Source organism: Argiope bruennichi, chromosome 4, assembly GCF_947563725.1.
Source record: "Argiope bruennichi chromosome 4, qqArgBrue1.1, whole genome shotgun sequence".
Lineage (NCBI taxonomy): Eukaryota > Metazoa > Arthropoda > Arachnida > Araneae > Araneidae > Argiope > Argiope bruennichi.
Window position 1 is genome coordinate 56,287,593 of NC_079154.1, and position 15,091 is coordinate 56,302,683.

General features: G+C 26.6%; 1 protein-coding gene across 1 annotated transcript; it reads left to right on the forward strand.

Annotated features, from left to right (window-relative positions):
• The first annotated feature begins 242 nt into the window (after positions 1–242).
• On the forward strand, positions 243–2,463 carry LOC129965420 (transcription factor Maf-like). The gene is made up of 2 exons (XM_056079274.1): positions 243–298; positions 2,107–2,463. Exon 2 carries the CDS (start codon positions 2,125–2,127, stop codon positions 2,350–2,352), a length of 228 nt encoding a protein of 75 aa, XP_055935249.1. The 5' UTR covers positions 243–298; positions 2,107–2,124; the 3' UTR covers positions 2,353–2,463.
• Positions 2,464–15,091: the final 12,628 nt, after the last annotated feature.

Here is a 15,091-nt window from a genome sequence, read left to right on the forward strand (position 1 = left end):
GATTTGATCGGTGGAGGAAATGCAATTGTTCGGAATTATTCGTCATTTAAGAGGATAAAAATAAGTTCCATCATCGAAGGAAAACCAGGCTCCAAGATAATGAGAGAATTTTTATTTTCCGGTCTGTATCAGGGTGTTTTTGGGATCACGGTTCACTGGAGATTCTAAGCAAAGGAAGGCTTGATTCGAAACTGAATTTGTCATCCTATAAAAACCAGACGACCTATCTGAGAAAATCATTCCACACATTCAACTTCATCAAACAACTTTCAAAGCATTCCCACTTTTGTGAGAAAAAGTAAGTATTGGAATTGCCTTCATATGTAGAACCAGATACTTTATTGCAATCTATGCTAAGTTATTTAAATTTTGATATTTTTTTGGCATCAAATATGAGTAGTTTTTGTGTATAAGAAATATTTTCTTAAAACGATTGCTTCCAGATTTTGAAATAAGAATTATTTGCTTTAGAATAGTTTAATTCAGATACATTCTTAACTTTTCATTAAATATTGCAACCAAAATATAATTCTTTAACCTAATCATTAATAAAAATTCATCATTTTATATGAATTAAAAAATAATTTATTTTTAAAATTTTGGATTTTATATTTTTTTTTAATTTAAAAAGAGCCGGATTTAATATATCTTTGATTTAAAAATAATTTTAAATTTAACATTGAATTTTTTTAAAGAAAATTGTACTTGCATGTTTCTTTTTGTGAGTGCTATTGAAGTAATTAAATATAAAGAAAATTATATTTATTCACCTCATGACTAAAAGTTTATTCTTAGTTCATAAGTTTCATAAGTAACATTTTAAAAGCTTTTGTTAGTAGTTAATATAACAGTTATTATATATTCTCATTACTGGCAATATAATTTTGAAAATTATTGATTTTCCAAATTCATGTAAATTGAATTTTAAATTTATGTTTCAACTTAAATGCTTATTATCAGAAGGCCGTATTTGACATTTGACATGTAAAACAAGCATTTACTTTTAATGATATATTTTGGTATTTCTGATACACTGACAAATAATATCATAAATACATTTTGAGTGATTTTCTATGTATTTATAGTACTTTCTTGTATTTTTAGTATTACAGTATTTATAGTATTTAGTTTATAGTACATTTTTAATTTAACATAAATATATTTTTATAAATACTTATAATATGCGTAGACGATTATTTTTCCTTACATAATTTTAAACAAAAAAAAACAATGGCTAAATATCAAGCAGAAGTGTAGAACTTCTTCAGGCCCAGAAAATAACATCGAATTTACCCTATAACTTTGAGTTAAAAATACGCATGAAGATTTTTCACTTTATGCTTGGCAACGAACATTAATAATAAACTATACTTTCCTGTTTTGAATGCGATACTATTTCGATTTCAAAAAACTTTTCTACTAATATATTAGTTGCATGATATCTAATTTATATTAGTTTTTGATACAAATTAAATTTGATGGTAATTAATCAAAAGTAACCATTCTAAGCTAAATATTTTCTGAAAAATTCGTTTCTCATTGTTTTGCAGGCAAAACTTACAAACAAATTTTATGAAACTTATTACTCAACTTTCAATTATAAAATAAAATGAAAGAAATGCTAGCTTAGCCATATTTTATCAGTTATAAAACATGTTTATTCAAATCAGAAATCATTCAAATCAGATTTCTATATCAATTCCAAAATATATCTTTTGTTACTTCTACTTCATCGCAGTTGTATGAAAAATATATTTAAATTTATTATTATATTTATACTGATGTTCGATTTGTTAATATGTCTAGAGATGACTATCACATTTTAAAACAAAGTCCATTACAAAAATATAAGATGTTTAATGCTTTTATTTATGTGCCTAGCGTCAACGAATTATTTTTGTTATTCTATTATCATAACTATCATTCTTAATGTAGTAACAAAACGTTTTATATGTGATTTAAAAAAAAAGTGGCTGGATTATTTGTTCCAGAAAACCTCTCAACTTATGTCAAATATTGTCCTTATAACACACAAAAATTTAGCATGATAGAAAATAACTATTTTGTTTACTTAACTATAAGATCTATTTTTCTAATTTTTTTCAGCCAAAAACTTTATTGAAAATGGTTGCCTCTCAGAAATTGTGCCTTTTCTTCGTCGTCCTTGTCTTGGGCTTGCTGGTCCCTGGACCCTCCATGACCGGAGTAGAAGCCATGCACATGGGAGGAGGGGGTGGTGGAATGCGAGGAGTCGAAGCCCTCCTGGCAGCTGGAATCCTCGCCAAGCTTCTTGGTCATCATCATCACCATGGACACCATCACCACCATCATGGACATCACCACCATGGTTGATCTAATCCTGTAAATATTACTAAATAATATGTACAAATAATTGCCTTCTGTAGTTCCTGTAAATAATCAATGTAAATACATTTTCAATAAGTTCAAAATAAATTTATTGCTTGCTAAGAAATCAAGCGTCTTTTCTTTTTTATTTATGAAAAATTTCTTCTATTTTTGAAGATTAAAATCTCCTATGATTGAGACATCAAAAGAATTTAAATGAATGAAGTGAAATTTTTTAAAAGCGTCGCTCGTTGGTAATTTTGTTTATTATTCATTTTAATATTTAAAACAATCTCTATATGGTTTTAGTGCGTCACTTAAAACCATAGCAAAAAAATTAAGTACATAAATTTAATTTAGAGTAATTTAACTTCTATTCTAAAATATTGAATTATGTCCATAATGCAAATTACATATATTTTTATGTTATCGAAATTCAAATGGTAATAAATATCTATATATAGTTATTATACAAATTATTGCAATAATACTGTTATAATTCTTATGATATTTCCAATTTTATAAAAGAATTAACAATTTTGAAATATTTACAATTCCATTAATACTTCTTGGAAAAATAAGCATAATCGAATATTCAATTATCAGGAAATCTCAATATATTTTACATTAAAATAGGTAATTTATCCTATTTTAAATCAAGATACAGCAATAGATTTTTCACTTCAATGTGTGCCATTTCAGACCAACTTTTTGAATCCTACACTAAAAAAGGGGGCTTTACTATATATGCAATTAATTTTAAAATTCAAAGTTTTAGCACTTTGGATATTTTTTTTAACTTTTGCTTTCTTGTGCTACGACGTGAAGAACGATTGCATTTGTAAAAGTAAAAAAAAAAAAATAAATAAATTTAAAAAAAAACTAATTTTTTATAAAAAATTTTTTGCAAATAACTTTTGCTAGAGATGAATTTTCTACTTTTGATAATAAGTTCTCAATTTCCAAGAGATAAAATTTAGAGATGTCTGTTTCTGGAAACTATTGAAGAAAATTTATGATAATAAGATGGACGAAATCACTGTTAGGCATTTCAGAACATACACGGAGAAATGATAGCTTCGAAATATATTTTATTAGAGGGAAAAAATCTATTGGTTAAAGGCCCGTTTATAAATTATTCTTAATTAGCCGCCTTTGGTGACCTCCAATATTATAGTTGGATTTGATTTTTATTTAATTCCTGAATTATTTCACTGTTTTGATAATTTCAAAAGTTTGTTTTAAAAGTATCAAATTATGTCAGACATTAAAACTGCGCTGCTTGAATAGTCTGTTAGTGCATACATGACTCTGCTTATTGGAATCGAGTACCATGGCATTATAGTGCTTGAAAAATTTAGGCATATCAGTAATCAATTTCAAAGTGCTCATTGCCATTTTCGGTAATGTAATTTCTGATTCCTCTTGTAGATTTCATAAATAATAATTAGATTTCAAAAATATCAAAAAATCGTACGATTAAATATTTTATGAAGAAATGGATGAAGTAACATTTAAGTCTGGTAGATGAGAATTATTTAAAAATTTGATAAACTTCATGAAAAAATATACAAAACAGGTAAATTATTATCATTAACAGATAATGTTTTATATTTATAAGCTATGTAAAAATATTTTAATGGAATAATATTTTCTGAAGATCTCTCTCAATTTTTAGCTCATTAAAATTTCAAAAAAAAAATTCCTATGTACACATTTCTCTCCTCCGATTAGTTCCTTGTTTGTAAAATCAAACTGTTTATAGTGTAGCGAGTCAATACACTTACATCTATCATTTGTTGAAATTAATTACGAACCGAGAAAAATATAAGATAGCTAAAATGATGTCGCTAAAAATGCTGCAACAAACAATCGTATTTTATTACTGTTTTATGTGTATATGTGAAAAGAGATACAAATCTATGTTTTAAAAAATGGGGAGTATTTTCTCCCAATTTTCTCGTATATTTTTATACCATAGCACTTTTTGAGTTTATCTCTGTTGTATAATAATTAGAAATAATTATGATTTTTGGAATAGAGCCACTTCTAATTAACAGATTTAATCTAATATGCCATACAGATCAATAAAATTGGTGTAAAAATTATTTTAATAGCAGGACAATTGAAAGTTGTAATAATGAACTTTTTGTGTCCACATTCACAAAGTAAAACAGACCGGGAATGATTGCGTTCGATATCTGAAATAGACCTGGATTTTTTGTTTTAAGAGTTGATAAACTATTAAATTTTATTAACCCAACTCTAGACAAAAGACAACGGCAATTTTCTATTTGACTGAATTTTTTCAAAATTTGCATATTTTCAATTTTGGTGTCAAGAACAGATACGAAATATTATTTATCAATTTCGTTATGTTTTTCAGTAATCTTATTCACAGACACACAGATACAGTTTCAAAATATATTTTTCGGACATAAATCCAAAATGCGGGGATAAATCAAAACCTCGATATCGGATTTTTTTAATGATTATGCTATAGAAGAGTATTGCATCTGTGAGCACTTCTGTCGTGGATGGCAAAGGGTCGGCAAAAATTGAAGGTAGTAAGTTTAGTACAAAGATTGACTTCTAATTACTTAATTTAACTTGTTGCTATTTTAAAGAAATTCATACTTTGATTAATAAAAATGTTTATCTGAGTTCACTACAAAAAAGAAAGTATTACTAGCATAACATTTTGTCCCATAGCTTTTCTTGATACAATTAAAAAACGATATTAATGTATGCATATTACAGACTGTTTAATAATATTATTTTGTCGAATTCAGATTTTTTTTAAACCAAAAGTGAGTTATAGAGATTTAAATGTGAAAATATACCATGTTGTACCTTTGGCCACCGTGATACTTTCCTCTTTTTACAAATCAGAATTACAATATTTCTTGCTTAGGAAAAACTAGGAATGCTTCAAACATTATCCTTTTACAAGATTGCGAGAAAGATGATAAATTGTGTATACCATCTCAATTTGACTCTTTGTTTCATGGCCTATCGCAAGAGATTTCCTTTCCAATCTTTTAAAAAAATCATAGTAATGGCGGCAAGGTAAACATAGTTTGAGAGTTCCTAGTAAATTTCTCTGTGGATTGGAAATTTATTCTTGAAAGAAAGATTAATGAAAATTACTTCTGAGTTATAAGCATACTTCCTTCTATAATTTTATATACAATATTAGGCAGTTTCTAAATTCTAAGTTATTTAATTTTTAGATTATTTCTTGTCTCCGATTCTTTTCTAAAGAAATAACTTTTCAAGTTTAAATCACTTTTCGATTTTCAGTGTACTTTACAAGACTACGTTTCTCCAATTATTTAAGTCCTTTATCAAACATAACCGACTACGTTTTAAAAAAACTTGCATTGTTGCAACTTAACAACCACAAAACTCATGTAACTATTCCTGTTATTGAGAATGATAAAAAAAATTGTTATTAGTATAATCTTTCATGCTCACAACAATTATCGATTGCGTCCCTCAGACAAGGATGTATCTGGCCATGTCAGAACTTATTTCAACCAAGTAATAAACAAACAACTGGAATCCTATCCTATCCTATAATAGACATAAATCTGCTACCATATATAATGTGTTAAATTGAGTCCAAATAATAACGTGGAAGCGTTTAAGGTTATGCTTCATAGGTTTTGTTTCCTGCAATAAGAATGATTTTACTGATGATGAATTTTTACCCTCATCAGTAACTGACAAGTCTATGATTGTTGTATATATTATTCATGATTTAACCATCGTAGATCTTGTCAGTCTAAATGTGACAGACTTATATCTCTTCAAAATATGAAGACTTTCCCTGTGACTAAGCGAAAAATATGAAAAATAGAAAGACAAGCTAAAAATTGAAGATTATCATTCCTGAAGAATTAGCCTTAAACAAACATTAAAATCAAATAATGACCATAAGCTTTAAAAAGATCCATAGAAAGTCACTCGGAAAGAAACTCTAAAAAATATTTTAGAAAGAAATAGGTTAGTAGTAGTAATAATACTTTTTAAATTATAATTAAAATACAGTAAAGATTTTATCGTTCATTATATAGCAACATAACAATATATTTTAAAAGAAACGAAACCCTTAAAAACTACGAACTCTTGTAAATGACTTTGTTTTTGTATAAAAGTTTGAGATTTAGTGAAATATATAATTATACTGTCATTTTTGCTAAAAAATTAACTTTTTCCTTTATATTTGATTTTATAGTAACTACAATCAAGGTACATACAACTCATATCCATATCAAAGATATAACACTATTTTGTACTATTGTACTTAGGCTTTCAAAAGATAATTAAATATGTTGAAATTTAATTTTTTAAGTATGTCATAAATTAAGCCTATTAAATCAATTAAGATCAGCATTCGCAGATAAATTACTAACATATAACCGAAACCAATAAAAAAAATAATATTGAAAATGAGTCAAAGATCAAACATTCTCCCCTACTTTGTACACGAAAACATAATGGTCATTTTCATCAGAATTTTTTCGTGATCGGCCTTTTATGACAATTTGTTTTTCTTCCATGAAGCATTGTGCAGAGATGTTTTCATATTAACTAACTTGTAAATGCAATTCATTCACACAACTAGATATATTAAAAAACATTTATTTTACAAACGGTTTTAAAATAACTTTACTCATTGAAATAGTAAGAATATAAATGACTATTTCTTGAATGTTTTGGAGTTAAGATTCCGAAAAAAAATGATATCACAAAGATTTTTAAAAAGATACGTAAACATTATTAAATATGTAAACTTTAATTATGAGCTATAACCATATATAGATACTAAAACCAGACATTAAAATATGTATCTTCAATTCTAATTATTAGTTAGATTTCATTTAGTATCGTGTTGTCAAATTGGTTCCAACAACGAAATGCGTGCAGCAAGTTTAGTTGAGAACGAAATGAAACTTATAAAATAAATTTCTGAACAATTTTATTGAACTCTTTTAAGGTCATAAACTGTATAAATTTATTCCAGCTGACAGAACGACAGTTTATTTAAATTAGTCACGCGCCTTTCTTTCATGTGGTTTACTAGATTCAATATTTTTAAGTTATTGATTTAAAAATAGTTTTAAAATTATACGTTAAAATATAATCCATAAATTTTATCAATTTTTCCTAATAATTTTATTAGTTAATAGCTAGGTTGGACATTTCTAAATCCGTTTAGCATTCATATCCACCCAAAAACTTGAAAACTTTCAATTACAAGAGATCTCGGAACTTTTCTACTGAAGATTTTGATCATTTTTAATTCTATAAACTCATTATAATATTAAGTGTTTTATAAAACCTTTTTAAAACATGCCGAATATTGATAAGCATGGTGATTAAGAATTTAAACCAAACATTCAAAGTCGTTAAATCCAGCTTCATTTATAAATAGCACGGAAAATAAATTCCTAAAATTCTATTTAAATGTCACGGGGTATTTTTTTGTTTTGTTTTTGTTTTTACATATCGAGTAAGGAACTCATAAAAAAATTAATTTGGAAAGAATTGTCAAACATAATCCGGGTTTTTTTTTTTTTTCTTATGGAAAATGGTATTTTACATTAGTGGAGAAGAAAGCTAGCGAGAAGGAATTTTTCCATGCAAATTTTTTTATATACCTATTTTGATTTGCCAATGCGGATTCTATTATTCTTTGTTAATGGTTCCTTCTTAAGTTCACTTATATTATTTCAAAAATATGGAATGTTTCAAAATCTGAAAACAAAATTTCGAAGTTTTAAATATACTAATAATAAAGGTGAATGTGCATATGTGTGCGCTGACACTCTACAAGCTAAAAAAATTACTCCCGGCTACCAAATCTGGCACATATATATCTTGGAGGAATTTTTTTTAAATTAATTCATTAATTAATTAAAAATTAGAGTGAAATTTTTTGGTTTCTCCCGCGATAACGTCTGGAAATCCAACTGGGCAAAAATTATTTTACGGCATTTCAGAATTTTAAAAAAAAAGTTGTTAAAATGTTATCAATTTAATAGTCTTGTTATATTTTTTAAATTTTGGATATTGGATATTTTGGATATTTAAATTTTGGATTTAAATTTTTAATATTTTTTGCCTAATTTTAAGCTAAAGGTTACATTGTTAACCTAAAATTCAAATGTTTTTCATTATTTCTTCACTTATTTAAAAGCGCGAATTTTCTTCTGTTGTTGAAATTTAAGGTTTCTGCTTAATACCTGTGTAGTTTACAAAACCAATAAAAAAGTGAAGTTACAATACTACAAAAGTTAGGAGATAGATGAACTGAGAAATTACACTTTAATAAGTTTATAATGGTATGGGACTTGTCTCTATTAGGAAGATACAAAACATATATGCAAAACAATTAAATAACACAATTTTATCGTTTGACTGTTTGATTCTTAAAAATAGTTTGCTGAAGGGATCATGGACCTGAAGTTATGTCTAAGAAACTGAATTGAAATTAAATGCAACCAATATGACAGAAATTTTTTTATGTTTAAATACTGAATGAAGAAGTTACTGTAATGTAATTTGATCTGATGTTAATATGATAAAACTGCTGTACAAATAAATATTGCTCATTGTGAAACAAACTTCATATTGTCATGCAATGTTATGTGAACCATCCTCAAACGAGATATTCGAAGAATTCTAAAAATTAACTCTTTTGAAGTATTTGATTTGTGCCCTGATAGATCACTTCATAATTTCTCGAAGAGAGTCTAAATTGTTTCATACATAAAAATTTTCACATGGAAACAAAATGAGCTATACAAACTTTCATCTACTTTTTATTGTTTTTATCCATAGAGATGCGAAAAATACTTAAATACTTAACAATGTACGTTTATAAAATCATTATTCGATGAGGAATTGTCAAGAGTATGCTAAAAAGACTCAATATACTTGGTTAAAGATATGAAACTGAGATTTTAAGACACATTATTGACAGTCGTTAGGAGGATACGATAACAGAGACACAGAAAAAAGTTTACTAAGTAAATGAATAAGTACAAATTCATTCTGACTCAAATTTTTGTTACAAATTGTTTAAATAAACTAGAGGATTGTTGGCTTTAAGAAACTTTCTCATATGCTGTCTAATAAATATAATTTATTATTAATCGTAAGCCATTGGCGAACAATAGTTACGAAAAACCTTATTTAAGTGCCATCTTTTTCATTTTTTTGTTGTTGTTGATTAATCACTGACAAAGATTCGAGAAAATCAAATGTGTATTTTGTATGCCTTTTTTCAGGCCGATTTTAATTAACATTTCAAGCAAAATTTCATATATATATAAATCTATTCGTTTTTTTTAGTTATCGCATTTATATGTTTGTGAAAGTATAGGCCGAAGGACGATCAACCTCCTAGATGGATTTGGTTCCAAATTCGATGCATATCTACACCTTAAATGTTAATTTTTATTCGAACACTTGTACTGACTTCTGAATCGATTTTGTTCAAAATATAATTTTAAAAAACTAAAATTTAGTCTTAAGTCCATATACTAAATTTCATCCAACTAGCTCAAAGTGTTTTTGAGCAATTGTATTCAGAAATAGATTAACGAAATTCTAAAAGCGAATTTTTCGGATTCTTAGAGGTCTAAAACATGAAAATTCGATAAAATCTCGAATTAGAATTTTTTTAATTACAATACAGGGTGTTTATTTAGTCCCGGACCCATTTTGATGTTTAATAACTCATAAAATAATAAAGATAGATTAAAATTAATAACATAAATGGTTAAATAGACTCAAAAAGTTTCATGACCCTTGTCAATGAACTTCCACGTGTGCCCCCTTCGTCGCACGAAGAATATCAAGTCGATAGTCAATTTCACGCCAGGTAGCGGCAAGCATGTCGGCATCCACAGAGCCTATTGCGGTTGTAATTCTGGCTTTTAGGTCATCAATGTTCGACACTCTCCTCCTGAAAACGTTGTCTTTTACAAACCCCCAAAGGAAAAAGTCCAGCGACGTTATGTCAGGTGATCTGGGTGGCCAAGGAATTGGACCTCCTCACCCAATCCTCCTCGCAAGGACGTCCGGAACGTTTCTTATCTGCGATATTTCCAATTTCTAGAAAATTCTTTTTCCACCGCAAGATGCTGTTTTTGGATGGAGGATCTTTTTGGTAAATTCTTCTGAAATTTCTCTGTGCTTGCACTATCGATTTCGTTTCTATGAACCACTATAAAATCTGTGCTTTCTCTTGTGGTGTATGCATTCTCCTTAATATCCGCTCGAATAAAACATCAGATACAAAAGTACTACATAGAACAAACACATCAAAAGTAAACATAACATTGCAATAGTTGAAAAAACAAAAGAGAGAAAAATGCAATTAATAAGCAGACGATATTTAGAAAAGTACAGATATTTAGACTGGAAAATGAAATTATCTGAAATTAACCACACACGCAGACGATATTTACAAAAGTAAAAATATTCAAACCTGAAAAGGAAAATATATGAGTTATTCCATCAATAAATGCCATAGTTTGTTTATATCTTCATTATTTTATGAGTTATTAAACATCAAAATGGGTCCGGGACTTTATAAACACCCTGTATTTTTGCTTCGTATATTTCGTATAAGAGAAAGTGAACATAATATTATCTTGACTTATCATTTATCTGCATTAACATAGCATTACTTAAACCCATTACATAAGTAATATGCATAAGTAAAATGAAAAATTGTCGTTTTCTTGCATTTTACAATTATTTACGTGGTAAAGTCTTTAAAATTCGTTGATATAAAACTGAAATTAGAAATAGAAATGATTAAGTGTTCTCCCTTTATCTTACTTGAATATTTCTATATTATAGTACACTTTGTGCATCCAAAAAGAATTGTGTATGCAATTTGAATCAATAAATTTTAATATTTTAAATGTTTGATCTAAAATTACATACTTGATAAAAATATATACAATTACATACTCGATCATATTGACATAAAGATCTCTTACTAAACTTCATTTATCGAACAATCCGTTTCGTTATATTTTTAATCATCAGTAAATATGCGAATAAACAGACAATTTTCCTACTAACGAATTGTTTCAATGTCTGATGGAGATTTAAAATTTTGATGATGTAATCACATACCAAACATCATTTTCATCCAGTTAGTTATTATTTTATTGATTATGTTCACATGCACATAAAAAAAACAGATGTACTTCTCAGATTAGTTTTCTGGGTTCAAATACGTCTAAAACGGGAGATTCATCAAAAATCTTAAAATTGATTTTTTTTTCAAAAATATGACATTTTTATCATGTATACTTCCATAGCATATTAAAAAATAAAAAGCGTGACATATTTCACACATACGTGTGTATGTGTTGTAATCTGAGAAGATTGAAGATATTCTAACATCGTCAACATACATTTGAGGAACTGCACTTTTTTTCTAAACATATCAAAGTTAACTAATTACCATTTTTTTTTAAAAAAAGAAGACTTTAACGTAAAAGCTGACTTAAAAAATAATTAAAATTGAACCATTGGATTTCAAAATGCAAAGCATTAAATTCGTTATTTATTATTTCCTCTCAAATATGCATCCGATTTATAGCAACTGTTGTTAAGAAAGAAATATCTTTTAAGTCACATCATTCTGCGCTTATATTTAAAGAGAACGAAAACCAGGAAATCCAAATCGGATGTACTATTTTGATACTTAATTTCATCAAATTTTATTAATTTCTGTTGCAATGGTATATTTAAATGGTATATTGAATCTACATAGCATTAAAAAAGCAATTTATGATATGTCACAGTCTCATGGTAAATGTAGAATATGTCATTTATTTTCTAACTTAAAGTTGTTTTATATTGTATGCTACCACCATGACATTTTCTCTCTTCTCTTATTTTCTATCCTTAGAAAGATAAATAATAAATCCCGTATTAAAAACGGTTTTTTTCTTTAAAGTATGAAATTGATATTGAGTTCTTTTCATTTAGACAAAGACTTGAAATGAGGTGAATGTCTCCTAGATTCATACTTAGAGATATGATTCTTTTCCACAAGTGATATAGATAAAAAAAAATTCTGATCGTTATTAAAATACATTGATTTAAAAAATTATTTTCTTTCCTTTTTAAAATAAATTATTGCTTTATAAGTAACATGTATCTGACATGTAATATATTAGTCTTAATTTTCAATTTGTCATAATAAATTATTGCTATCTTAAGGTAAGTGTTTAGTAGTGAATTCAAAATTCATAAAACGGCAAATAATTTTCTAAATACATATTATATTCTTTGATTTGGGAAATTTTAACTCAATGTATTTTATATTCATCAATGTCACTTGCCAAAGTATTTTGCTAATAATATATTAATACTCTTATCATATAAATATGATTTAAAACACAGAAATATCATCCTTTACAATTAATTGCTGATATGGTGAGGAACATATATCTCTACTATGTTTGTATATATATGTATATATATATGAACGTATTGTATATATACGTATATCTGACTATGTTTTTGAATTATTGAAATAGATAAATAAATGTGATTGTGTTATTTTTCTGGTAAAAATATATTTCATAAGTTTTATAACTTAAAATGAGATTGTACTACTCAGCAATTAGTTCAAGCCATTAATAATAACTGTAAATATTTACAACTTTCGATTGTTAATTTTTTTAAATTTTAGTTTGTGACATTTCTTAATTCAGAAATTCTACTTAATTAACAACTAAAGAACATTTCTGATTTTTCTAATAAAATATTATTCTTCATATTTTAATTGTAGGTAGCGAAAAGGTAAATAAAAACTTCAATTTATGATTATAAGCATGAAAATTATTGAAAAGCATTTATAGATTAATCTCTCAATCTTATTTTCACGATAGAATAGTGCATAAACATGGCCATGATCTAAATATTTCGAAAACAAGATAAGAATCTATAATTACTTTTTAGTTAGGTAAGTTTTTAAAAATATATCATCATCATTTTATGAATTATATAGTAAATGAAGCAGTTATAAATTTTGATATCGTAAAATATGTTCAATCGGTTATTCAATAAAAAATCGGAATTTTATTGATATTTAGGTTAACGAAAATAATAGTATATAAATTTTATGCAAATCAGAATTAAAATTTGCTTTTAGAAAAATCAGTAAAATTCATTGAACATTAAAAAGAATTTCACGTTAAGACAGATATTCTGAACTAGGGCGTTTTAATTCATTTCACTGTAAAATTGTGGCTCCATCTATTGAAAATAATGTTAAAAAATATATGCTGTTTTTGTTTTTTTTATAAATTAAGTTATTTCACAGTGACGGATTTTGTAAATTTAGCAGGAGAAAAAAAATTGAAAAAATCATTATGTAATATTCTCAATAAATATGTCTCCTAAAAAATACAAAGCATCATATAAATTCTACATTATAATAATAATAGATAGAATTCATCTTCTATTTTCAATCACTATTCAAAATAACATTTTATTTGAAAGGCTAAACTTAAACTGGCTTCTAATTTCTTTCGTCATTATCACTTTCATTTGAAAAAATGCATGCTTCAAAAACTATTTCCTATATAATGTTAAAATAATTTAAATATCAGTTTAAACAAATTAATTCAGTAGATTTTCTAAATAATTTTTAAATTTTATATTCATTGGTCGTTAGTTTTCAGTCTTATAGACTATACATTATCCTGTGTTAATCAATTTCCATTCCTGCAAATTATTATATGTTTTGCACATGAAATTTCAATCTGCCTGAAAAATATATACACAAAGTGTTCAAAATTTTCCAGTCGAAAAACTCTAATCCATGAAATTTGAAAATAACATTTTGAACTATTTTATAATTTCTAAGTAATTAAAAAATATATTCTTACCTGGTATTGACTATACTAAACAGTTTTTCTTCTTTTATTAGTGATTCGGTACAATGGCAAAAAGAATTTTTTTTTCTATATTAGGCAATCCTTTCTGCCTGTAAATTCTTATCCTAGTCCTTATTCTCTAATAAATATGTAATCTATGAAGAAGTTTACTTTTTATATTGCATCAACGTAACACTTTAACTTATTTTAATTTATTCACAAACAAATCTACCTACATTTTCTTTCTATAATATTCTGTAATAAATATAATAAAATTGCTATCAATGAGATATATAGCAATATTTTATACCTCCAATTATTTCCCGTACATCCAACTATGAATAACGCGTCAAGTCCAAAATTTTCTAGTTAGCTAATTTTTTTACAAAGACAACAGTGTACTTTTATAGTAAAGCCTGTATTTGTCGGTTTTAATGACACCAAAAAACGCCAAGAAAAAATTTCGCTTATTTGTCGATTTCAATTGGCAGCATGTGATTCGCACGTGATTTGATCTATATTTATGCACATATTTATTAGCGAAATTTTTTCTTGATACTTTTTGGTCGCCGTTAAAACCGACAAGTGCCTTAAAGGACAGTAAGAAAAGTGGCCCAATATGAAATTTCTTTCCACAATAAGTGGGAAATTGAGGAGATATTTCCGCCAAGACTCCAAATTATTTGTAAAGTAGAATATAAATAGTCAGGAAAAATGATACCATTGATACCTAGGAAATGCCCCATACTTTTAGTAGCATTTCTTTTATTACACATTTCCAATTAAATGCTTCAAAATAAAAGAACGAATTTTGTTATTGT

Excerpts from the sequence above, each read along its gene's own strand:
- LOC129965420 (XM_056079274.1), top strand. The coding sequence starts at position 2,125 with ATGGTTGCCTCTCAGAAATTGTGCCTTTTCTTCGTCGTCCTTGTCTTG.